This window comes from Wolffia australiana, chromosome 15 (genome assembly GCF_029677425.1).
Source record: "Wolffia australiana isolate 7733 chromosome 15, ASM2967742v1".
Taxonomy (NCBI): Eukaryota; Viridiplantae; Streptophyta; class Magnoliopsida; order Alismatales; family Araceae; genus Wolffia; species Wolffia australiana.
This window is the reverse complement of record NC_135849.1, coordinates 14177501-14202378: the sequence shown is the minus strand read 5'-3', so window position 1 is coordinate 14202378 and position 24878 is coordinate 14177501. Positions and strand designations below refer to the sequence as shown.

Below are 24878 nucleotides of genomic sequence, written 5' to 3'. Positions count from 1 at the left end.
GAGCGGCGGCACGGCGGTGCAGCGGCAGGCAGCACGACTGTGCAGCGGCAGGCAGCACGACGGTGCGGCAGCGCGGCGACGGCACGACAGCGGCGCTGGTGGTGCGACGGCGCGGCGCGGGCGCGGCGGCGACGGCGCACGGCGGCGCGCGCGGCGATGCGGCGCTGGCGGCTGGCGGCACGGCGGCGCTGGCGCGCGGCGCGACGGCGCGGCGGGCGCGCGGCGGCGCGGCGAAGCGCGCGGCGAGCGCGGCGCGGCGCGGCAGCGCGCGGCGCGGCGGCGGCAGCGCGGCGGCGCGGCGCAGCGGCGCGGCGGCGGCGGCAGCGCGCACGCGGCGGCGCGCGGCGGCAGCGGCGCGCGGCGGCGCACGCCAGCGTGCGCGGCAGCGGGCGCGCGGCGCTCGCGACGCGGCGGCGCGCTGGCGGTGCGCGGCGGCGCGCGGTGCGTGGCGGCGCGGGCGGCGCGCGCGCGGCGGCTCGCGATGGCGGCGCGCGCGGGCGCTCGCGATCGGGCGGCGCGGCGCGCTGGGCGGCTCACGATCGGCGGCGGCGCACGGGCGGCGCTCGAACAGCGGCGGCACTCAGAGCGGCGGCGCACGACGGCGACTGCGTGAGGGACGGCGCACGACGGCGGCGGCGGCGACCCTCCTCCTTCCTCTCCCTCTCTTCCTCCTTCCCTTTCCTTCCTCTTCCTCCTCCTTCTTCCCTCTTCTTTCTCTTCTTTCTGTTCTTCTCACACGAGGAATTGAGACCCACAACCTGTTCGATAAAATGCCTTACTGAAAGAAAATGGGTCTAAACCCTTAGGGCGCCCACTCTTTCCCTTATAAGGGGGGAAAGATGGGCCCCAAGTGGGCCAAATGGGTCTGTCTTGGGGGGCCCTTGTAAATGGGCTCCCCTTACACACTAAGGTCGAAAATAAAAGGGGAAAGTAGAGGGAAATAGGGGGGAAAATGGGGACGGGGTCAAGGGGTAGGCAGAGGTTCACCCCCTTGACGGTCAAAAACTACGGATGAAAACACGACGAAACACAACGAAAATGACACGAACTAAAACACGCGAGAGAAGGCGGTACGAACGGAACGATGGTGGGTGTTGATGTCGAGGGCGCGCGCGGTGCGGTTGACGCCGATGACGATTGTTGATGGCGTGCACCATCAATCCTCCGGGGGTCGGAAGAACTCGGCTCCGTCGAGTTGGGGTAGCTGGTAGCGGCATCCGGCGAGCGTCTGGTCTTCGGTGGCGTGCGCCGTGCTCTGTGGCTATCGGGTCTCCTTATCTGCACAGTAAGTCCTCAACGGTACTCGGCTCCCTGCATCGTTAGTTACCCCAAGCTGTATATGATCGCCCGACTCGTGCCAATCAGGCATGTTCACTGGGGAAGTGGTCGCGGCAAACTCGCTCACAACAATGGGGCTTAGAAAGGCCAGGGTAGGGGGGAGAGAGGGGACTCGGTGCGAAATCTGGTCTGCCACGTCAGTGGAGCGGGTACCCCACGAAGGAGGGACTTCGGCGACGTAGGCGTATCCGCCCACTTGTCGGGGGTTCGAGAACGGGCTGGCGCTACGAACGTGTAGCATTGCGGCCAGCCCGGGAGAATAGCTCTCCGGCCAAAATCTCACCGACACTCGGTTTCCCACGTCGGTCACTCGGAGTCGGCTCTGCGAGTCGGCAGTCTGCTTGTACTATGCATGACTAAATGATGACATGTAATGATGATCATGATGCGACGGCAAAACATGTTGGGCGAATGCATAATGAGGGACTACTACGGGTGCTGAGGGTGGAGGTCATGTAGGGACTTGGCCGTTGGCGATCTCGGGTGGGCTCAACCCGGGGGCATGGGCCTCCGGGGAGACATGCGCATGCTCGGCGCGTGGGGAAGTGCGTCGGCGAGGGGCCATGCCCTTACGGATGGTGCAACGGGCGCTACGCGTCCGCCGCTCGTCATCCAGGCGGTGGAAGAGTGCGAGGTCCGCATCGGGGCGAGGGGCATCGTCGACGAATCCGGTGGGAGCGCTACGTGTTAGCTCGAGGCGAGTGACTCGGGCAGTTAGGCTGGCAGCACGGCTGGTCGGACGACTGGCGCGGGTGGTTCGTCTAGTGGGACGAACGGCTCCTGCAACGCTATGCGTGGCACGGGTCTCCTGACGTGCGGTGCGGGCTACCCAACGGCGGGGGCGATCTGTCGCGCACGAGTACACGTCCTCGTCGGTGTATACCGGCTCTAGAGGGGCCGTAGGATGGCAGACAATCGTAAGCCCAACCATCTTGGTCGGTGCACTCTTCACTGCTGCCTTCGTGGTGTAAGGGTACCACGTGACCCGTCGTCCCTTGTGCAGAAATGAACACGTGTTCGATCTGCCAGCTATAGTGACGTCAAGATCATAGATCCAGGGAAGACCCAAAATGATACTTCCTACTGTCATAGGAAGGAAGTCACACAGGACGGTCTCATCATACGTCCCCATTATTAACGGGACGTGGCATTGTCGCTTCATCGGTAGGGACGAAGCGTCGATCCACGACACGTCAAATGGTGCAGGATGAGGTATGGTCGCCAACCCTAGTCGGTCGACCAACGCGTCCAAGATGGCGTTGACGCAACTACCACTATCCACCGTCAATTTGCACACTTTGTCGTTGATGCGGATAAACGTGCAAAAGACCGAGGTTTGTGGCGTCGAACAAGCCATCGGGCTGTCCTCTGCGGGACAGGCACAAGGTTAACCTGCGAAACATAGTCAGGGGGGACGGGTGCCCCCCAAGTGCTCGGGCGATCGGCGGCGGTACTAGCGACGCGCTGAGTGGTGGGGTGTGGAGCTGGGGCCGGGACGGGGTGGACACCCACTACCTGGATGTACCCAACCTGAGGGTCGGGTTGTTCGTACTCATTCGCGAGATCCTCGCCTCCGTAGTACTCATCAACAGGTATCGGATCCAGGTCTTCCGGCTGGTCCTGTGCGGCCTCTCCCGTATCGATCAAGAGAGCCGAAGTTGGACACTGGCTGGCTCGGTGCCCTCTACCTTGGCACTTAAAGCACGTAAGTGGTGCTTGACTGACGGTAATGCTGCGGGCCGGAGTGTTGCTCTTGACGGCCCGAGCGGGTGGGGTGGAACCCACGGAGGTGGCGGGGGCGGTTCCTTGCCCCCCGGTGGTCTGGGAAGCCCGGACAATAGCAGGCGGGGTAGAGCGAACAGGTGTCGCTCGGGGCGCGGTGTGAGTGGCGTGCGCGGGGGCCTCGTCACTCGGATGCTCCATGTGCTCCACTAAGTGGTAGGCTTCGTCGACCTCTGCAGGGTTGCACTTAAGAACCTCGTTGCGCAAGGTAGGTCGAAGCCCGTGGGCAAATAGACCGACGATGATTCGCGGGTCCTCCACGAATCGACATCGCATCCGGCATTCCTCGAACGCTTCTATGTATTCCGTCACCGAAAGTCAACCTTGTTTAAGGTCGAGCCACGAGAGGAAGAGCAACATTTGGTATTATCGCGGCACGTACTTACTTCTCAACTTATGCGCCATGTCAGCCCAGGACGTGATGGGACGTCCTCGTCGCTCTGCGGTGTTGCGCTCGTTCTCCCAGAAGATCTTGGCTTGCCCGCCAAGTCTCGTCTCCACATATTCGACGCACAAGTCGTCGTCCATGCGGAACCACCGGAAATAGGAATTCATGTTCGACTCCCAGTCGATGAATTCCTTGGGTTTTCTTGACCCCTCGAAGACGGCGACGTCGGCACGCACGCTCCTCTAGATCCTAGCCCGGTGCTCCTTTCGTCGGCGTTCGTCGTCATCCGGAAGCCGTTGGGGCTCCTGGTGATCCTCGTGACGCGGGTCGACACGTCGTCGAGGCGGGATCAGGTCGCGGTCGTGGCCATCCCAAAGTCGGGGATGACCGTCGCGAGGCGCGCGGATATCGGGCATCGCGCGTGGCGGATACCGGGGAACCTCGTCAGATTCCTCGTACCGACGGGGGTAAGGTGGCCGGACGGGGTCGTCGTGGCGGGCCGGTGGATCGGCGTCATATCTACGACCATGTGGCCGGACATAGTCGTCGCGGTGTGCCGGTGGGTCGGCGTCGTCATACTCATGGTCATAGTGCGGGACGTACTCGTCCCGACGGGCCAGTCGGTTGGCCTCGTATCCTCGACCGTGACGTCGGACGTGTTCGTCTCGACGGACTGGTGGGTCGGCTACAACACCACGGTCGTCGTGCCGGACGGGCTGGTCTCGGCGGGCCGGTGGGTCGGCCTCGTAACCTCGATCATGGTGCCAAGCACGCTCGTCTTGGCGGGCCGGTCGGCCGGCGAAGTGTCCATGATTGTCATGCCGGATGTAGTCGTCTCGGCGGGCCGGTATGTCGGCCCCTAGCCTTCGGTCATATGGCCGGACGTAGTCGTCGCAGCGGACCGGTACATCGGACTTGTACCACGTTCGGTATCGTCACGTGAATATCGTCTATCCCGGGCACGGACGTCCGGTATGTCACGTGCGGGGTCTCGGGCAGGGCGCCGATCTTGACGCTCCTCGTCTGGCCTCCAGTCGTGCTCCTCGTACTCGTCGTCATCGTAGGGACTCCTCTGACGATCTAGGTGTCGCGCGGCCTGGGGTGGGTCGCAAACTCGCTCAAGAGCCACGGGTGTTGGTACGGCATCGGGTACGGGAGGTAGTGGGCGCGTGAGCAATCGCTCAACGCGCTCGAGGGTGTCGGCCACGGTGCGGAGATACGCCCCTTGCTCCTCGGATGGGACCTCCCGGGGTTGGTGCTGTCGGCGCGGTCGTCCTCGTGCGCGTCCTGCTCCTCGGCCGCATGCGGCGGCGGCCCTGGGTGAAATCTCGTCAACGGGAGCCTTCCCATGTGGGCGACGACTCATCGTCGCCCTATCCTCATTTTCACTAGGTGACGAGGCACCTAGTGATCTCGGAGAGGTCCGAGGGGACCGTCGGTGTCCACCGCATACACCGGTGTGCTCGCGAGGATGCGTCGGTCCGGGGGCACTCGTGTCGGCGAGTGCGGTCCGGGCGGGGTCCGTAGGTGGTTGTGGTGGGCCGCCTACGGACGTCGCGGGACAATGTTCCGAGAGGGCCGTGTGGGGGCCTCACTCGTCAGGCGACGATATAGTGCATTGTGGGGAGGTTGAACCTCCGGGTTGCGCCAACCTGCTCGATCGCGTCTCAATGGCCATGCTCCTAGGGTAACCTAGATGATTTTCGAAAACGATGCGATGCAAGAATGACGTCTATATGCGGTCGGAGACGTGCTGTGGGCGTCCACAGCCGGGCTCTGATACCAATCTGGTATCAGAGCCTAACTGTGGTTGCTCACCAACGCACAAAGGGCTTGACAAAGCTCGTCGCCCTTCGAGTCCACTGCTAATGGAGGAGAGCTGCCGTTGCCATAGTCGTTGCTGCTAACAACGCCCACGGGCAAAGCTGCCAGGGAATGCAACCTGCTGCACGATGGAGGCCGCCGCGAGAGACGCCGTCGCCTCATCCGATGCCGCTGTTGCCGTGCTGTTAAGCGCAGCCGCCGACAGCTACAAAGGCAGACACTATCGCACGAGGCCTTCACTCCACCAAGACCTCTTAGAGTCTGCCACAGGTTATCCGTCTTCCACAAACTCGACGGAGTCGAGTTCTCCAAGAGGGGGAGAGTTGATGGCGTAGCCCTCAGTTATCTAGGTATTTTCTTTCCTCTAATATCTAGTTTAATTCCTAGGTTTAGCTAAATTTTCATGTTAAAATAAACTATGTACTAGTGGGTTTAAGAGGGGACCCTTTCCTAATGGGTTCCCCCTCTTATGATCCCTCCTTAGGGCCCATTACCCTCCCTACATAAGGGACGGAGAGGGCCCCCGTTCCATCTTAAGTCTTTGTTGAATTTTTGGAAGAGATCCCGTCCCGTTTTCGTGTGAGAAGAAGAGAGAAAGAGGGTGATAGAGAGTTGGGCGGAACGGAACGGGGCCGGCTTGGCCGCCCGTCCCGTTCCACCCCCCCCCTCCTGTTCCGTCGGTTTCACCCGACGAAACACTAGGCGGCCGCAGCCGCCGCCGCCGCCGCCGCCGCCGTCGCAGGCCGCCGCCGCCGCCGCCGCCGTCGCAGGCCGCCCCGCAGGGATTCCGGTCGCAGCCCCGTCGCACGGCCACGGGGCCGCCCCCACCTTGCGGAGCCGCCCCCACCTTGCGGAGCCGCCGCCGGGGCAGCCGCCTGCCGCCGGCACAGTCGCTCTCGCACGCGGCCGCCGCCGCCACACGGGGCAGCCGCCGCCGCCCGGGCAGCCGCCCGCCGCACGGGGCGGACACCCGCCGCACGGGACAGCCCCGCCGCCCGGGGCAGCCGCCCGCCGCGCGGGCTGCGCCTCGCCACGGGGCCGCCGCCTCGCTGCCTCGCCGCCGCGCCCCGCGCCGCCTCGCCGCCGCGCCCTGCGCCGCCTCGCCGCTGCGCCCCGCGCCGCCTCGCCGCGCCCCGCGCCGCCTCACCGCGTCGCGCCCCTCGGCTGCCGTAAGCCGTTGTATCGTTTGCCGCCGTATTCGACCGCATCCGTCCTGCATCATAGATGATACCTTCTTATAGAGCCCTTGAGCCTTATTTTGAGAGATGTACCCATCTTGATAACATTTCATTCAAAATGAACCTACTCCACAACAAAGGATTGAAGATAAACACATACAGAAGGAAGGGGTTCGATGAGAATGAATTCTGGAGTCTTAGAGGAAAGAAAAACCAAATATTTATTATCTCTCAAATTATTCAATTTTATCCACTTCTTTCAACTTATCAACGTTAATTAGGGATCCTTGTGGTCCACATATGAATCAAAATATATCTAAATTTTCCACACAATCAGCATGGAGAAAATAACATAAATAGTTTCAGGCTAAGGAAATAGAGGCCCTTAATTGTATTGAAATACATAGAGTTCAAGCACAAACCTTTATAAATTTGGGGAACATTTTTTGTTTCCAACGACAACGTTTCAGTATTGTTCAAATAAATTCTGAAACATTCAGTAAATGATATCTTACATAGCTGAAGATGAATGACTGTGATCTAAATGATAATTTGGGAATTACTTTTACCCTGGTCAATAACAATTCAATCATAATATTTATTAAAAATTTTGAGAAATATCATAAATATAGAAATAACTGACGTCTAAAACCATAGATATATAGAGAGGTTCTAGTTTTCTCAAATTCATCTGTCTTATATTAAAATTCTTCAATATTCCTATTCTTGGAATGTGAGATATAATCTTGGAAATATTTATGCTGTCTTTTTCTGCTCTTCATTCTGGAAAAATATTGAATGAAAAAGTCCATCTGAATCCAAGTTATACTAAAAATACAAACAACATTGATACTTATTTTAACTTATTTCAACACTAATCTGATAATTAAAAGAATGAGCACAAGCTGAAGGCCAAACACCAGATCATTATATAAAAGAGTAATTTAATGACATTAATGATAAATCAATCGATACATGTAGACAACAGTATGTTAAGACAATGCTTTTACTCGGAGAAGAATTTATTTATCAGATTTATTCATTTTTTAGATGGAAAGATGTATACTTTAAATATAGTTTCAATGATATCATTAATTCCTCCCTATGATTTCAGTTTATGAAGATTAAGATCAAATAATGACATAGGTAAACATAAATTAAAAATCCTAATTCACTGATTTATGTCAAACGTTGATGTAACTTCTATTAACCAATTATGCGATGTTCTCTCTGAAGGAAGATTTGATGAGAAGGAAATGAAATCTTCTAACATAATAATTTGAAACATGCATGTTTGATTTCTACCTTATTCCATTTCATGCATAAGAATAAATCTGAATAAAGGAAATGTTGATGACTATTTAGAAATCCACACCAGTCAAAACCATATCTCTAAAATGTAGAAATAATATTAAGACATTTTTAAACTCAATTAAAATAATTTATTGATAAAATAAATCAATCGTAATTTTCCCTTATTCAAGATAAGAGAGAATCATTAATCAAGCTTCATGAATTGGTTAGTTACATAATGGATTCCTTTTCTAACAAAGGGGGAACAAATCAGGTGATATGATTTAGTAATATTAACTTTAAACTATTTGGAGTTAATGTAATTTAGATGATACATGTATATGAGACAATAAAATAGTGTGTTTTAAAGACTGGCTCTATGTGATACACACGTTCGAATTTCAGAGGAAGCATTCATGTCCTTGATATTTTTATCTAGACGCCTTGCCAAATGCAAAATACTATTCAAGGAATGACGTCATCATAATGACAAAAAATATATGGAAATATTAATTAGTGTACACAATACTCACTCACTATCATAAAACGATAAAGTGAAAAATTTTATCAGTATTAAATTCCTCATCCCTCAAATGTTAAGGAATCTACAATAAATATAAGAATGGCAAAATAGAAAGTACAACGTGAGATATAGTCGTGAAATAATCAATGCCAATATCCAAGGGATGGATTAAGGATGACCAAGTATAGATTTACGATTTTAGACAAATAAATCTGAATTAATACATAATCTTATTTCTGGGACGTTCAATGATATGCATTCAACATTCAACCCGATAATCCTAGTATGCTTCTATCTTTAGCGACAGTTTAAAAATTGTAACATTTTGTAAGATGCTTATTTTAAAATCCTGTAAATTGTCACAGTAATAATCGAATATATATCACTTATATATAGAGTAATAAATTACATAGCAAGCATGCCACACGATCAATCGGTCTCCTCTTTGGTTGGTTTCACACGAGATACAACCAGACATTCTTAAAAATGCCTTAAATTTCCCTGAATTTGGATCTCCCTATTTCTTATTTTAATTTTTTCGCTGTTTGAGGTTGCCATACTTTAATCTATGCTTCTCGACACCTACTCATTACTCCCAAGTCCTAAATTTTCACCAAGAGAAATGGCCCAGACGGCATTTACATGTTTATGCGTATGTAAACTGGACTGGATAAATCATGTCCCTTTACTAAGTTAATAATTTATTTAACTGTAAGCTTCAATTTGTATCCAAAGCTATGAAATGAAGTTAATAACACTGAAAATAATCTTCAAACTTCTGAAAGAAACAAATAAAATATGTAAACAGTCAAATATGTCAGAGGATAAATAAGCAGATCATTATGACCGATTTGACCAGAATGGCGTATCAGATGGGGGTAGCAGATGAACGTGGACTAAAAAGAAATTTGCAGGAGAGGAGAGCTTTTAAGATGCGGAATTAATGAGAGCCGAAGGATCGAAATCAGAAACATATCGTAAGCGATTGAAAGGAGGAACCAAATTCAGCAAAAGTATCAAAGAAAAAAGATCAGTCTATCCAGATGTGGAGAGGAGAGGAGAAACGGTGGATCAAACCGTGATCTCTGCCTTATTATTCAGCCATTGATCTTGTGATAGTCTTGTTCCAGCGGCTTCATGGGAAATCAAGATAGTATCGATTCTCCTTATGTGAAGGCTCTTACGAGTAAACTAGAAGTTATTTCCTAAAGATAATTTGTTAACGGGACAGATAATCGATGAGAGAAATTAAGCAAACAAATAAGAAATAATGAACTATCTACTGGGTTAAAGCCGTATAAGAAAATCAGATTAAAAAATATGTACTGTAGTGTAGAATAAGTACAACGGTTGCGAGAGCAATAAGATAGGCTTGGAATTATCATCAGTATTTAATAACATCAATCGGAAAAATCTATAACAACATGTTTAAAACTTTATATAATCTCATAAAAGTCTATTTAGGGAGCATAAGGTCGCTTGAGCCGTCGTCCAGAGAGAGAAGATGGGCAAGTGCGATATGACAGGCATGGAATTGTCATCATTTCGTTGTAAAATCAACAAAAGAATTCACCAATAAATATTTAAATACCATAAATTCATTTAAAACATAAAACCATTCTTATAAAAGTTTTCTAGTGAGAGGAGCCATCGCCAAGAGAGAAGATGCCTTTTCTTGCGATATGTGGATTAAGAGACCATGTTTTAGAGAGAGAGAGAAATATATCATTATTTAAGAGAGAAGATAGAAAAATCGTTTAGGAAAGAGCCTGAAAGACTGGGGAGAGTGTGTGGACGTGAATTAAGGAGAGAAAATCGGGAGAAAAGTCAAACGAAAAATAGGAGAAGATGAAAAAGAAGCATATTTTTAACAAAGGAAATGGAGAAATTGCGGAGATAAAGGGAGAGTGAGTGAAAATTTGAGCGGAGACTAAATTACGGAAATAAAACCTGGTCGAAATAAATATTGATAGGATATCGCCAAAAAAAAAGTTGCAACACAAATAGAACATATATGGTTATAGAAAGAAAGTGTGAGAAAGTCTTCATCTTAACATTAAATCAAACAAACATCATCATCACATGTTCGAGGTATCTCTTGGCTAATTCATTGGCTTCATGAATTTGTTTTTTCTTTGTTTGCTTGCAATTCTTATCTGTATAACATCTCGTACTTAAATAACTTTAGGCATCTCTCCATATCATGGTTCCTTCCACCTTGCAGCCTTGATTGGGTTGGCGCCATTCTTACTACATCCATCTAATATAAGGCGCATGTGCCCCACATATAGAAGGAACTTTGACTAAGAAGCCTATTGAATTTCCTGACTTCACCCCCATACATTACCTGATTGAAAAGGGCACCTGGTGGCCAATGGAATGATGCCAGGTGACGAGTTTCCTAGAGTCTCAAATTGAATCACCCTCATATTTATTTTAATATTACTATCATTGTGTACCCTTCTTATTTTCTCATTCGAAATATCTGGTTTAATATGTTCTGGCTATTGATTGATTTAGTCAAAATAGTTAAAAAGGCAATGGGCTTTTGTCATTAACGTAACGCTAGGACCATTTAAAAACTTATTTAAATTCACAAAATTCAGTATTTTTTATTTCTTTCTTGGGGGTTTTATATTAAAAAGAAATACGAACCTGACGGACAACCTCGTGAAATGTTTTTTCCTTCACTGTTGGGACATGTTCATACATGAGAAAATGATACTCTAATTTGCTAAAAAAAGCAATTAAAGTAAATCGGTAGCAGTATTCTCCTCGGGAAATAAATATACACGTGCGTCAATTAAAGTAATTTATTTGCAGAGTTCTGCCGTATTTTTGTGAAAAAATACGGAAAGGGTAATTTGGGTATTTGCCGTGGGAAAGGAGAGAGAACTGTATCAGTTTTGGCTTATAACCGGTTCTTTTCTTCACTCGCTAATTCTGCAAATCTCTCTCTCTCTATAAATCTCCCTTTCTCTCTCATCTGTGTGGCGGGTTCCTCTCATTTCTCTCTCTCTCTCTCTCTCTCTCTGTGAAGGCAGCGTCTTGCTGTCCTATTGGTGGCGGTGGACTGGCAAGCAGCTCGTTGTTGGCCAAGAAAACAAAGAATTTGGGCGGATTGGATGCGCATCCGAGGGTTGGATCTTGGGATGTTGTGTTTGTGGGAAGGTGGGGCGCGAAGCCTACGTCTTCATCGGTTTAATCCGTGAATAGGGTGCTCAAAGACGGTGGTTAGAGGCGAATCTTTGGTGGGTTTGATGTTATCCTGTTCAAGAAAAAGAACAGGCAGTTGCGCCTGTCGGATTTTGGAAGTGGGCAGGCTGCGTTAGAGATCTTTAATTACGCAATTGCCTCTGATTTAGCGTGGGCATTCACTGGTCTGCCCTGTGTCGCATTTTCTCCAAGGTATCTGTTGCTACTGTTCCTTCTTCTTTGCGTAGATCAGATTTTTCTCTTTTTGTTTTGATGAGTGCTGATGGGAGCCTTTTCTTCTGAAATCTTCTTGCGACCTTCCGGCCTACAGCTTTTACATTTTTTCTTTTCGACATCTAGGCCTGTGCGTATTCGTCAGTGCTTTATTCATCCTGTACGAAAACCACAGTTCTAATGTTTTGCCATGTGCCTTGACGCCTAATACCCCTTTCTAGTTATAACTATAAGAACTTAAAAATTTAGAATACGGGATTCATTAGTTCTGAGTTCATTATTGTCGCTCGAATTTATCGCGGATCATTTTTGAACATGCACTTCTTTCTTGAAATTAGTTGTTCACAAGTAATTTCAGTATTATTCTTCCTTTCTAGTCTCAACGTTCCTAAATTAGTTTCGCCGTATCAAATGATTTGTTCAGATGCCCTTTTCTAGATCCACAACGCCTGCATCTCCATTTGTAAAAAAAGTTGCTGATGACATTTGATATCCTTTTCCTTTTTATGCAGGTCAATTGGATATTGCAATGGCCGAGGGACTTCTTAATCATATTTCTCATTTCAGTTCGATCTCGCCAAAGTGTGAGCCAGCTCAAAGATATTACAAGCATGTTCTTGAAATTCTGGGCCTCTTTAAGCCGGTCGCTGATGAAGTTCTTGCTTCGGGGATTTCTCTGGACGAAAATGTTAGAAATATATTCGAAGAATTAGATGGTCACATCAAATATACTGGAGAGCTTATGGAAGGCTGGCACCAGCTGTCGAGCAGATTATACTTTGTATGTTCCCTTCCCGTCTTTTTTTCCCCATTATGCCTTGCATTCATTATTTTGTATTCCTTGACATATATTCGTTACTCATTCTTCTAATCATGAAAGACGAGTCTATAATTGTCTGGCGTGTTTAGAAAAAACTTTTGGAAGTCCATGAGAGGGACTTTTATTCCGTTTTTATTTTCATTTTATGTGTGTCCTACTACTGCGGATGCACTAACCGGCTTAAAATCCAAGTTTTTTTCTGCTACGATGCCGTTGCAACTTTTATTTACCCTTGATTTAGGAATATATCTATTGGGATGCAACTTTTTTTGGGAGTCTATTTGTTTGGTCTGTGATAGCGATGTCGTGAAAAGACTCTATTGGACCTAAGGAGAAAAAAACTTCTAGGGCATTAGCCTTTTTTCTGTACGCTTGGAGTCATAAAATGCAGCATGCCGTGTTGTTGTCTACCTAGCTTCTTGGACGTGAGAAAATATATAAAATGAGTTTTTTTTTCGGCAAAGTTACTTTTTTGCAGAAATTAAAATTTGATTTGCTCTGCGTCATCTTTTCTTCTACAATGATTAAAATTATGAGTTACCATCAATTGGAATTTGCCTTTCAAAAATTTTGTGTTTTCGAGCTCAGACAAGTCGATAAAATGAGAAAATACCGTTTCTCGAGATAAAAGACTGCAGCGTGCGCGTAAACTCTTGCAATATGCTCATCATGTAGTCTTGTCCTTTGTTCATGTTTGACTTATGATAGGAACTTTCTCAATCTTTTTTCATTTTCCTAAAATTTGGGAACTAATCTTTTCAAAAAAAAATAATTTTGGGAACTAATCAAAGGAGGGAGAGGTCTATCATGGGGGAGAATAGTGTTCTATTTTTACTGTGACCGGCGTTACATTTTCAGTCGGCGGGATTCTATAAATAATACTAATCCGCACATATATTTGATATCCTCCTAGGCTCTGCACTTTGAATATTTGATCACCAAACTTCAAGCGTGCATCACAGAGACGTTTCAATTGCTTTATCCATTGTTTGAGTTGTTGCCCGAAAAATCTCACGCTGCCCGCCTGGAGGTAATAACTTTTCGATTTCGATCATTTACTTTCTATTATTCCTCTGATCAATTTTCAGGTTATTCATGAGACCATATTTTCGCTGAAAAATACAGAGCTGCCAACAAAAGGTAGGAGAGATGGTTTATGAAAGTATTTCGGATCATATAAAGCAAGCGATCTCCGATCAAACAAAGACCCTAGAACTGGACAAGGGGCACGTGGGAAAAATCGTTGATTCATTGAACTTGTTCTCGAACGAGGAGCTGCTGATCGAGGTCGTGGCTCTGGACAAGCTGAAGGCCAAGCTCAGCCAGGTCGAAAGCCCAGAAGATACGGAATATGTCGATCCGATGATATCTCTCATTAATCGGATGCACGATTCCTACGTCAGAGCGCACCAGTTGCCGAGCATCAACGGCGTACAGATTCCGGCTGATTTCTGCTGTCCGCTGTCGCTCGAACTCATGTCGGACCCGGTGATTGTGGCATCCGGCCAGACGTACGAGCGGGTCTTCATCAGAAAATGGCTCGACTACGGTCTGACGGTCTGCCCCAAAACCGGGCAGTCACTCAGCCACACGAATTTGATCCCCAATTACACGGTGAAGGCCTTGATCGCAAACTGGTGCGAGTCGAACAACATCAAGCTGACCTTGAAGCAGCCCTCCGCCTTCCTGGCTGCCGCAGACGCGAACCCAGACGACAGTTGTATTCCGAGGTTCGGGGGGCACCCCAAGAGCTTGATGTCGAGACCTCAAGAACCTTCGCGATCGGCGGCGGCCGATGGGTCCGATTCAGCGGTGGGAGAGGAGGATTCCGCGGCGGAGGAGCCAAGATCATCGTCATCTTCTCGTGCGCAGCTCCCCAGCCAGGCGAAGACCGACGGGTCAGACGGCAGGAAAGAAGTCAACGGCGGAGCTTCATCGGCATCGAGCGCCGTGTCAAGCGCAGAGCACGGCAGAGGAGAAGAGGCTTCGGAGGATGCGGTGGTGGGGGAGACGGGGGGGGGGAAGGAAGGCCAGGAGGAGGCCTCGGCCGCGGCGGGGGAATCTCAGTCGGGAAGGGCGAGTCGGCCGTCGAGAGGAGGGGCGGCGGGCAACATCTGGCGGCGGCCGGCGGACCGGCTGGTGGCGAGGATGGTGCCGTCGGCGGGCGTGGAGTCGAGGGCGGAGTTGAGCCAAGTGGAGACGGAGGTGCGGGGGCTGGTCGAGAACCTGCAGAGCGAGTCGGCGGAGGCGCAGAGGGCGGCGGCCCACGAGCTGCGGCTGCTGGCGAAGCACAACATGGAGAACAGGATCGTGATCGCGTCGTGCGGGGCCATCCCCCGTCTGGTGGAGCTGCTGGGGTCGGAGGACGGGGCGACGCAGGAGAACGCGGTCACGGCGCTGCTGAACCTGTCCATCAACGACAACAACAAGATGGCCATCGCCAACGCGGACGCCATCGACCCCCTGATCCGGGTGCTGGAGACGGGGAGCGCCGAGGCCAAGGAGAACTCGGCCGCCACGCTCTTCAGCCTCTCGGTGATCGAGGAGAACAAGGTCCGGATCGGGCGGTCCGGCGCCATCGAGCCGCTGGTGGCGCTGCTGGGCTGGGGCACGCCGAGGGGGAAGCGGGACGCGGCCACGGCGCTGTTCAACCTGTCGATATTCCACGAGAACAAGGCCCGGATCGTGCAGGCGGGCGCGGTCAGGCATCTGGTGGATCTCATGGACCCCGCGGCGGGCATGGTGGACAAGGCCGTGGCCGTGCTGGCCAATCTGGCCACCATCCAGGAGGGCAGGACGGCCATCGGCCACGAGGGCGGCATCCCCGCCCTCGTCGAAGTCGTGGAGCTCGGCTCCGCAAGGGGCAAGGAGAACGCCGCCGCCGCCCTGCTCCATCTCTGCACCAGTAGCAGCCGCTTCTCCACCATCGTTCTTCAGGAGGGCGCCGTCCCGCCCCTGGTCGCCCTCTCCCAGTCTGGAACGCCCCGCGCCAAGGAGAAGGTCCTCTTCTTCTTCATCCTTTCCCCCCCTCTCTCTCTCTCTCTAATCCTCAAAACAACGTAAAACTCTTTGATGTTTTTGCAGGCGCAGTTGCTCCTCACCCATTTCAGGAACCAGAGACACAGCGGCGGAAGGTCCTGAGCTATTATAAGAGCGTGGCGGCCGACGGGTCGACCTCGGAGGATTCTCAAGGCGCGGTTGCTCCCCTCTCATTTTCCTTGGGCGGCGCAGCGGCGGGGACCTCCCCCCGGCTGTAAATGAAAAGAAGATGGAGCTTTGGCTGAACGTCGTGTACCCACCCATCCACCCCATTTGCCAAAATCTATGGCCGAGTACTTTCTCACCCATTGGATTCCCTCGCCAAAACGCTGTGGTTTGAAAAGGACGAAACGGAGCTCCGCTCCGTTTCTCTTCTCTTTGCCCTTCGGTTACTCTTCAGGTTCGGATGGAGAGGGAAATGCATGCATGGGCATTTCCCGACTTTAAAACAGGCAGAGAGCAGCCAGCCAGCCAGCCCTCGTTCGTCGCAGTATGATGGTCTCCTCCCATGGCGGCGAGGGCCTCCCCCCCGACGAGCTCCGGTGGGTCGTCGAGATCCGGCGTTGCCTGGAGGAAGAAGAAGAGGAAGAAGACGACGATGGGCCCGACGTGGACGATGCGATCGATGACGCGAAACAAGGACTAGTTGCCGTCTCCGTCTTCCGCGTCCCCGCGACGACGGTGGCCGAGAACTCGTCCTGCTACGCGCCCCAGCTGGTGGGCCTCGGCCCGTACCACCGCTGGCGGCCGGAGCTCCGCCAGACGGAACACTGGAAGCTCTCCGCCGCCAGACGAGCCCGCCGGCGGCTCCGCGCCCGCGGCCTCCGCTTCCGCCATCTCGTCGACCGCCTCGCCGCCGTCGAGCGCCGGCTCCGCGCGAGCTACCACGGCCGGCTGGACTGCAGCGGCGAGACGCTGGCCTGGGCCATGGCCGTCGACGGCTGCTTCCTCCTCGAGCTGCTCCACGTCCTCGCCGCCTCTCCCGGCGCCGCCGGCCCCGTCTGCCCTCTCGTCGCGAAGCCGCGGAGCCGGGACGCGCTGCTGCGGGACCTGGTCATGCTGGAGAACCAAGTCCCCTTCTGGGTCCTGCGCCGGATCCTAGAAGACGACCGCCGTTGCCCGCTAGCGGACTGGGCGGCGGAGCTGGTCAAGGAGCTCTCCCCCTTCGACCTGGTTCAATCGGACTCGGGCTCCTCCTCTCACCTTCTCGAGATGCTCTACGACGCCATCGTCCCCAGGCAGGAGAGGCCGCCGCCGCCGCCGGAGCCGCCGTCGGAGGACCCTGACCAGCCGTCCCCCTGGTTCGAGCGGGCCCGAGCGGTCGCAGCCTGGCTCTGCCGCGCCGCCGCCTCGCGGCCCGGCAAGCTCCTGCTGGAGGTCCCTCGCCGGGTCCTGGCCGCTCTGCCAGGTGTCGCGCCGATGGCCCTCCTCCTGGAGCATCTCCTTCTCTCCGAACCGGAGGAAGAGGCCGGCGACGGGCCGCTGGAGGCGGAGGAGATCGAAATTCCCTCCGCCGCCGAGCTCGCCGGCGCCGGGGTCCGGTTCACGGCGGTCCGTGGCGGCCCGGGGACGGTGGCCTTCGACCAGAGGACGGGCGAGTTCCGCCTGCCGGCGGTGCGCCTGGGCGCGACCACGGAGGCGGCGCTGCGGAATGCGGCGGCGTTCGAGGCCGCGTCGCCGGCGGCGGGGGCGGCGGTCGTGGGTCGGTACGTGGAGCTGATGAACGGGATCGTCGACGCGGCGGAGGACGTGCGCGTTCTCCGGCGCGCCGGCGTAGTCCGCAACCATCTAAAGAACGACGGCGAGGCGGCGGCGTTCTGGAACGGGTTGAGCCGGTCCGTCCAGCTGACCCGCGTCCCCACCTTGGACGCCGCCATTAAAGACGTCAACGCCTTCTACCGCCGGCAATGGCTGGTGCGGCTGCGGAAGCTCTGCCAACTCCGCCACTCCCGTCTCTTCATTCCCGTCGTCGTCCTCGTCTTCTTCTTCTTCGTGGGCTTCGAAGCCTCCTGTCTCTTCGGCAGATGCTCAAGGCGTCAACAACTCGCTTAAGGCGGAGTCTTTTCATGGAAAACTCCCCGGGTTCTTTCCAAGATTGGGGGAAGGCGGCGCTCTCTTCGTCGAGTCAGTATCCGTAGCCCATGTCGTCGTCGTCGTCGTCGTCGTCCATTTCCAGTTCCTCGTGGGCGGCGATGGGGCCCAGAATAGTGAGGAAGACGACGACGGAGACCAGCTGCGTGAGGAGGAAGTACTTGGCTCTCCTCCTGAAGCTTTTCTCTTCCTCCGTTCTTTCTCTCTTCTGCTTGGGCTTCGGCTTTGAGCCTGCCAAGAGGGGCAATCCAGAATCTAAGAAACAAACTATTGAATCCTGTAATAGCCAAGTTGAGGGGTTTTTCACGTACTCCAAGTCCAACGGGAGGAGGAGGGCTTAGCGGCAGGGGAGGGCGTTGCAGGCTCGGCCGGCACGCCAGGAACGGAAGACGACGAAGGGCCGCCTTCCAAGTAATCCCTTCGTAGGTTTTCCGCGTACTTCACGAGATTGTCGTGGCTCGTGAGAAGTTTCCGCAGCGATGATGCTTCCTACAAACACAAATTACCGAAGAACAAGGCAGCTGATTAATCATTCGAACACAAATACGGACAGTTTGAGATTTCCTGGTGGACATGATCGATCCTGGGTAGAACAATAGAACTGTGCATCTTAAAACAATTGCAAGAAGATCTTCGAACGATTCAATTTAAAAGGAAGAACACCAGTTTTCATCAGGCGACTACTCACATGTGATGTATGCAGGACAAAAAGGGCATGCGCCAGGAAAAGTGCGTCCAAGCTTGTCGGTCTGTTCAAGAGAAATTTTTAGAAAAAAAAAAACTTATGATTTCTCAATCTCAGACATAATCTTAATGAATCTCAGACTCACCTGTCTTCAAAGAAAAATGTTTGATCCCCCAGTCTCAAGGACAAAGCCTCGTACGCCTGCCTAGCCTTCCGGTATATCTGTCGACAGAATTCTCAAAGTCAATGAATAATCCCAGATCCTGCAGCTTAGGCACCCAGGACATGGACCAAGTTCGAGATGGGTCCATGGTACCTCATCTTCTTTCTCTGCGCCGTTGAGTTTCGTGATTCCCAACACGTTCTTGACTGCTCTACTTTGCTTCCAGTGAAGAGCTTTTCTGATTGGCCACGGAAGATCACAAAAGTAGATTTTGTCTGCTGCAGTTCCATCAGATTCAACCCATAACTCGTACAAAGCAGCGTCCGCAAGCCAGGAGCTGATCATTGCTTTCGTAGAAATCCAATCGGGGATAGATTGACCGGAAAACCCCGAATCCAGGTTGAGGAGTCCATCTTCTTTCAGTTTATCGACGACTCCTCCATTCTCCCCGTTGTAGGCTACATAATCGCCAAATTCGACGAATGGAATGTGTTCTGCCAGAAAACGAGGAATTAGAAAGAGGGACGCGCAACAGAATTGCAGACTGTAACACCGGAAAATAGTGGAGAAAATAAAAAAAACAAAGATTATTTCGAATAAAATCGTAGCTTGATTTCTAGAGGATTATTAACACGTCCATTCCTCTACTTAACCGTTATTAGCGAATAAAAATCGGAGAGTATGAGTAATCAGAGCATAATTAAAGCCTGAAAATGAAGGCGGCCATGGACAAGCATTATATGCTCAGATACGAGATCATTCACGGAACAAAGAGGATATCTTGAACGATCAAACATGCCCTTCAAATGCTTCTTCAAGCAGGAGAGCATTTCGTTCATGATGGGCATTAGTACATGCGGCCGAACTTTGCATCAGTAGATCCAAAGTTCCATGAACATGTCGAAAGTTTCTCAATCAAAAGAATGAGAAAGAAGCAAGAAAAATAGCTCAATGCAATGATCCGTTGGGATGAACTGGACGATAACAAGAGGAGTGCATATACGCAGAGGGAGAAAGTGAATATCTTGATACAAGATCATTCAAGGCACAAAGTGGATATCTTGAACGATCAATCATGCCTTTTTTTAATGCTTCTTCAAGCAGGAGAACACTTCGTTTCATGATGTGCACTAGCAAATGCATCAGTAGATCCAAAGTTCCATGAGTATGTCGAAAGTTTCTCAATCAAAAGAATGAGAAAGAAACAATAATCCGTCAAATGCAATCATCCGTTAGGATTAAATGGACGATAACAAGGGGAGAGCGGGCGACTGACCCGAATCCGGATTCTTGCCGTCGAACTGGAGATCAAAGCGGGCGTTGGCGAGCTTGAGCGAAATGTAAACGGGAAGGCAAGACGGGCACGCAGTGGGCAGACCAAAACCCCCTTTCCTCGCCACCAGTACGAGTCGGAGGCGCCCTTCTTCCGCCGCCGCCTCTTCTGCCATTAGACCGGCCATGCCCTCGGACGGAGAAGAAGAGAGGCTCCCATTATCAACGTCTTCACGGGTCCCCGGCAACCCGTTATCGTTCTCCTTCGGATCCATCCAACTCTGGTAGCCGTTGTAATGGCCCGTTAGCGTCAGATTCAAGTCATTGACGAATGAGGCCCAAAACTCGGTGGGCTCGTCATCATAGCCCACTTGTTAAAGTAAATTCTAAATAAAGGGGAACCGATAGTCATCTACTCATCTTGCCGAAAATATCTCATCTCATAATTTTTTTGTAACACAAGGCAGCTTAAAAAAGTCAAAACCATTGTCACTTGTTTTAATTTAATCGGTAAATCGCTATCCGAATCCCTGTGGCATATTTGGACAATTATCCTCAAGTCAACGAGTTTGATGCGATGGATGACACCCCCGTTAACCTTTCTGTGATTAAGCATGATTCGCTATCCAAACCCCAGAAGCCCCAGCGTTGTTTACCCTCTCAACATTCCTGCTATTATTCAAGTATCCGAACCCGAGTTGGACTCGTTATCTAAATGTCATTGACTTTAATGCTATGATCCCAGTAACGTTTACCCAGTCAAGATGGGTATTATTACGTACTGAAACACTCCTTAACCAATCCATGTCTCTCAGCCTTTTTAAGCGTGCGCTGGTATCTTCTCTCAGCGCATCCGAGACAGTAGAAGACGCCGGAGATGGCGGTAGACGACGGCAACCGCAGAGGAATGATAGCAGCGAAGCCTCAGAAGAGCTACTTGGACGTTCTCGGCCTCTGCTGCTCTTCCGAGGTTCCTCTCGTAGAGAAGATCCTACAACCTCTGCCCGGTGTCATCTCCGTCTCTGTTATCATCACCTCCAGAACCGTCATCGTTCTCCACGATCCTGCTCTCATCTCCCCTGCCGAACTAGGTTTTACCATCATCATCATTATAATGGTTATCATCATCATCATCATGATCATCACCATGTTTCGTGATCAGCGAAAGCGCTGAACGAGGCGCGGCTGGAGGCCAGCGTCCGGGGATATGGCGAGAAGAAGCGAGTCCGGCAGTGGCCGAGCCCTTACACGATCGCCTGCGGCGTGCTACTGGCGATATCCTTCTTGAAGCCGGTCTATCGTCCTCTGCAATGGCTCGCCGTCGCGGCCGCCGCGTGCGGGCTTCCCCCGATCATCCTCCGAGCCATCACCGCCATGCGACGGCTCACGCTCGACATCAACATCCTCATGCTCATCGCAGGTATTTCATGGCGAACCGGCCATCAGCTCACGGGAATGGGTCCGTCGCTTTCTGTTGAGCGGTTTCTTGCCTTCTGACGTGCTCGCTCAGTCGGGCATGACGCGGATGACGAACCGCCATGGAAGTTTCTAATCTTTGTCCTTCTCCTGGTTTTATCCCAGTCGGCGGATCTATCGCTCTCCGAGACTTCTGGGAAGCCGCCACCATCGTCTTCCTCTTCACCATCGCCGAGTGGTTGGAATCGAGAGCGACTTTCAAGGTGGCTATCAGCCTTGGGAGTTGACTTCCTATGCTGCCGGATATCATTTTCTGTTCATTTATTGGGGGAGTTGTTTTAATATCTTGGAGTTTGTTTGCAGGCTACGTCCATGATGTCGGCCCTGGCGAGCATGGGGCCACAGACGGCTGTGCTCGCCGCTACAGGCCACTTGGTCGACGTGAACGACGTGGAGATCGACACTGTTCTCGCCGTCAAGGCCGGAGAGGTCATCCCCGTTGACGGAGTCGTCGTCGAAGGGCGAAGCGAGGTTGACGAGAGTAGCCTCACCGGCGAATCCTTCCCCGTCCCGAAGCACCCTCTTAGCCTGGTCTGGGCTGGCACCATCAATCTCAACGGTGATAAGCCAGCTCTCTATCTCTCCTTATACTTCTCAGTTATCAACGCTCTCTGAGCTTTGATCTACTCCGCAGGTTATCTCGCCGTGAGGACGACCGCCTTGGCCGAGAACTCCGCCGTCGCGAAGATGACGAAGCTTGTGGAGGACGCCCAGAACGCGAGATCAAAGACCCAGAGAATGATTGACTCCTGCGCCAAGTACTACACTCCCGGTAAGAATCACTCCGCACAGATCTTTAGCCTCCGTGGAGAAATTGGGATTTCGCGCGACGGATGCCCTGACAGATAGATAATATAGACGGACGGACAGACAGTTGAAAGATAGTTAAATGGAAAGATTGATGAATACATAGATAGTGTAAACAATAAAAGAACAATTCTTGATAGCAAATGAAAGAGATTACAGGGTTTTCTAGGAAGCCCTAATGGGCTGACTAGAGAGGGCCCTTAATGGGCTAACAAGAGAGAGAAAATAAAGACATGTAATACTCAGATCAACACTCCCCCTCAAGCTGGAGCGTGGATGTTATCCACACCCAGCTTGGAACAGAGCTCCTCAAACCTAGGGGCATGAAGCCCTTTGGTGAAGATATCTGCTAGCTGTTCAGCGCCAAGCTCCTCATCCGCATCGGCACCAAGTCGATGGTTCGCATCAATCGGTGTCGAAGCAGGCTTGGCGTCCTCCTTTCCAAGCTCACAGAGAAGGTCCACCGTATACTTTCTCTGACAAATAAAGATCCCGCTGGAAGAATAGGCCACCTCTATGCCAAGAAAGTACCTCAACGGGCCAAGATGGCGAATAGCAAATTCCGACGAGAGATACATAGCCAGCTCAGTAATGGTTGTCGTATCATCACCCGTAATAATGATGTCATCCACGTACACAAGAAGAATAGCGACTCCCCCTGACGTGGAATGGCGGTAGAAAAGGATGTGATCACCATTAGACTGACGGTATCCACGACGCTGCATGGCCGTCGTGAAACGACCAAACCAGGCACGAGGAGATTGCTTCAAGCCATATAATGCTTTCTTCAGGCGACAGACAACAGACTGCGGAGACGATGGCACTAAGGAAGTGTAGCCAGGAGGTAATGCCATGTAGATCTCCTCAGTCAACTCTCCATGCAGAAAAGCATTCTTCACATCATATTGTTGCAAAATCCAGCCCCGATCCGCAGCAAGGGCCAATAAGATCCGCACAGTATTCAGCTTGGCGACGGGAGCAAAGGTCTCCTGATAATCAATGCCATGTTTCTGAGTGAACCCTTGTGGCACAACTCGGGCTTTGTGGCGCTCAATAGAACCGTCAGAATTATGCTTCACAGCATACACCCAACGGCTACCCACGAGATGCTTCCCGGCCGGCAGAGGAACCAGATCCCACGTTTCATTGTGAGCAAGAGCCTGAAGTTCTTCCGCTATGGCCTGACGCCAATGCGGAAATGAAAGGGCAATGTCCACCGTCTTGGGAAGGGAAGTGGCATCAAGGGAGGTGAGAAGGGCATGATAAGAGGGTGAGAGGCGATGAGAGGAGATAGATTCCGCCAACGGATAGAGGGGAGAGGAACGGGAAGAGGGCAGCACGGCTAATGAGGAGGTGGCAGGAGGGGTGGAGGTTGAGGTAGACGGGGCAGCAGGAGACGAAGAAGGAAGCCGAGGCTTGCGACGAGCAAGGGTAATACCATAGCGTTTTTCAGGCGGGCAGCGACGGATAGGGAGTGGAGGAATCGAAGAAGGTGCAGCAGAAGGGTCGAGCGCAGGAGCAGATACTGGAGGAGGCTCCACAGGAGGGACTGAGACGGCGGCCGGAGGCGGGTCGGGAGGCACAATTGCTGGAGGAGCAACAGGCGGAGACACGTCGGGCGGGGCCGGTGAAGAGGGACGAGGGACGAGGATGAGGAATTCGAGTGGATCGGAGGGAGATGGGGACGATGAGGGTTCAGGAGAGGAGGAGGAATAGTAGGGAAGCAATTCATCACAGGTGGCATCTTTGGTGACGACGAACCGACGAGAGGGTGGATGATAGCATAAATAGCCTTTTTGGGTGGAAGAATAGCCAACAAACACACACTTGATAGCACGGGGATCCAGTTTATCACGACCAAGTTGGTGGTTGGGCGCATAGCATACACATCCAAATACACGAGGAGTAAGATGAGTTCGGAGAGAGAGAGTTGGAAAGGAATGCTGAAGACGGTCAATGGGAGTGGAGTAGTCAAGCACTCGAGATGGAAGGCGATTAAGAAGATGGATGGCGGTGGAGACGGCTTCCGCCCAAAAATACTTGGGCACATGCATATGGAAGAGAAGGCTCCGAGTCATTTCAAAGATGTGACGGAATTTTATTTCGGCAACGCCATTTTGCTGTGGTGTATAGGGACAAGAAGTTTCATGGATAATGCCTTTATCTTGGAAGAAGGTGCTTAACGTGGTGTTAACGTAGTCTTTAGCATTGTCGGAGCGGAAGCGACGAATGGATATAGAGAATTGAGTTTGGATAAGGGAGTAAAATTGAGGAATGACACGAGATATCTCCGATTTGTTCTTCAAGAAATATGCCCACGTGAATCGAGTAGCGTCATCAATAAAGATGCATAACCACCGACCAATTCCCCGGCTCGAGAGGCACCGCAGATGCATGTGGCGTAGATACCGGCGTCGAGTCTGGCGTAACAGTAGAGGTCTGGGCTTCAACCGGGTTCGTCATGATGAAAGCAGAGTAGACCACAGTCAGAAGGCGCCGGAACGACGAGAAGCCGGGACTGCAGGCGTCGAGACGTCGGGCGCCGGGACGGCGGGTGCCGGGACGTCGGGCGCCGGGACGTCGGGCGCCGGGATGGCGGCGCGCTGGACGGCGGGAGCGGACGGCGGGCGCCGGACGACGGTCACCGGACGGCAGCGCCGGGCGTCGGTCGCCGGGGCGGCTCGAGCCGGGGCAGCGCGAGCCGGGAGGGCGCGAGCCGAGGAGGCGCGGGCCGGGACGGCGGGCGCCGGAGCGGAAGACGCTGGGACGG

At 52.0% G+C, this 24878-nt stretch overlaps 4 protein-coding genes across 4 annotated transcripts in view; 3 read left to right on the top strand and 1 right to left on the bottom strand.

The window, feature by feature from the left end:
- The first annotated feature begins 11279 nt into the window (after nucleotides 1–11279).
- On the top strand, nucleotides 11280–15993 carry PUB4 (RING/U-box superfamily protein with ARM repeat domain-containing protein). Its single transcript, XM_078587839.1, has 5 exons — nucleotides 11280–11734; nucleotides 12268–12536; nucleotides 13489–13605; nucleotides 13701–15575; nucleotides 15660–15993. The coding sequence occupies exons 2-5, from the start codon at nucleotides 12285–12287 to the stop codon at nucleotides 15714–15716; spliced, it is 2301 nt and encodes a 766-aa protein (XP_078443965.1). The 5' UTR covers nucleotides 11280–11734; nucleotides 12268–12284; the 3' UTR covers nucleotides 15717–15993.
- A 113-nt stretch (nucleotides 15994–16106) lies between these two features.
- Nucleotides 16107–17666, top strand: LOC144713274 (transmembrane protein, putative (DUF247)). The gene has a single exon (XM_078587836.1). It carries the CDS (start codon nucleotides 16107–16109, stop codon nucleotides 17664–17666), a length of 1560 nt encoding a protein of 519 aa, XP_078443962.1.
- LOC144713275 (metaxin-like protein) lies at nucleotides 17651–20102 on the bottom strand. Its single transcript, XM_078587837.1, has 6 exons — nucleotides 19830–20102; nucleotides 18707–19047; nucleotides 18536–18612; nucleotides 18394–18454; nucleotides 18017–18194; nucleotides 17651–17936 (listed from the first exon to the last, which is right to left on the bottom strand). The coding sequence occupies exons 1-6, from the start codon at nucleotides 20098–20100 to the stop codon at nucleotides 17740–17742; spliced, it is 1125 nt and encodes a 374-aa protein (XP_078443963.1). The 5' UTR covers nucleotides 20101–20102; the 3' UTR covers nucleotides 17651–17739.
- Nucleotides 20103–20631: 529 nt separating this feature from the next.
- Nucleotides 20632–24878, top strand: part of LOC144712797 (putative inactive cadmium/zinc-transporting ATPase HMA3) — an 8396-nt gene continuing 4149 nt past the window's right edge. Inside the window, exons 1-5 of the mRNA XM_078587119.1 lie at nucleotides 20632–20916; nucleotides 20988–21245; nucleotides 21407–21504; nucleotides 21605–21860; nucleotides 21936–22073. Coding sequence (XP_078443245.1) covers nucleotides 20703–20916; nucleotides 20988–21245; nucleotides 21407–21504; nucleotides 21605–21860; nucleotides 21936–22073 — 964 coding nt within the window. The 5' untranslated portion in view covers nucleotides 20632–20702. The remainder of the gene's footprint in view (nucleotides 20917–20987; nucleotides 21246–21406; nucleotides 21505–21604; nucleotides 21861–21935; nucleotides 22074–24878) is intronic.

Excerpts from the sequence above, each read along its gene's own strand:
- PUB4 (XM_078587839.1), top strand. The coding sequence starts at position 12,285 with ATGGCCGAGGGACTTCTTAATCATATTTCTCATTTCAGTTCGATCTCG. Across the intron at positions 12,537-13,488 it reads TGTCGAGCAGATTATACTTT|GCTCTGCACTTTGAATATTT; the intron begins GTATGTTCCCTT and ends ATATCCTCCTAG. Across the intron at positions 13,606-13,700 it reads CTCACGCTGCCCGCCTGGAG|AGCTGCCAACAAAAGGTAGG; the intron begins GTAATAACTTTT and ends TGAAAAATACAG.
- LOC144713274 (XM_078587836.1), top strand. The coding sequence starts at position 16,107 with ATGATGGTCTCCTCCCATGGCGGCGAGGGCCTCCCCCCCGACGAGCTC.
- LOC144713275 (XM_078587837.1), bottom strand. The coding sequence starts at position 20,100 with ATGGATCCGAAGGAGAACGATAACGGGTTGCCGGGGACCCGTGAAGAC. Across the intron at positions 19,048-19,829 it reads CGGCAAGAATCCGGATTCGG|AACACATTCCATTCGTCGAA; the intron begins GTCAGTCGCCCG and ends GTTTTCTGGCAG. Across the intron at positions 18,455-18,535 it reads ACATTTTTCTTTGAAGACAG|ACCGACAAGCTTGGACGCAC; the intron begins GTGAGTCTGAGA and ends TCTCTTGAACAG.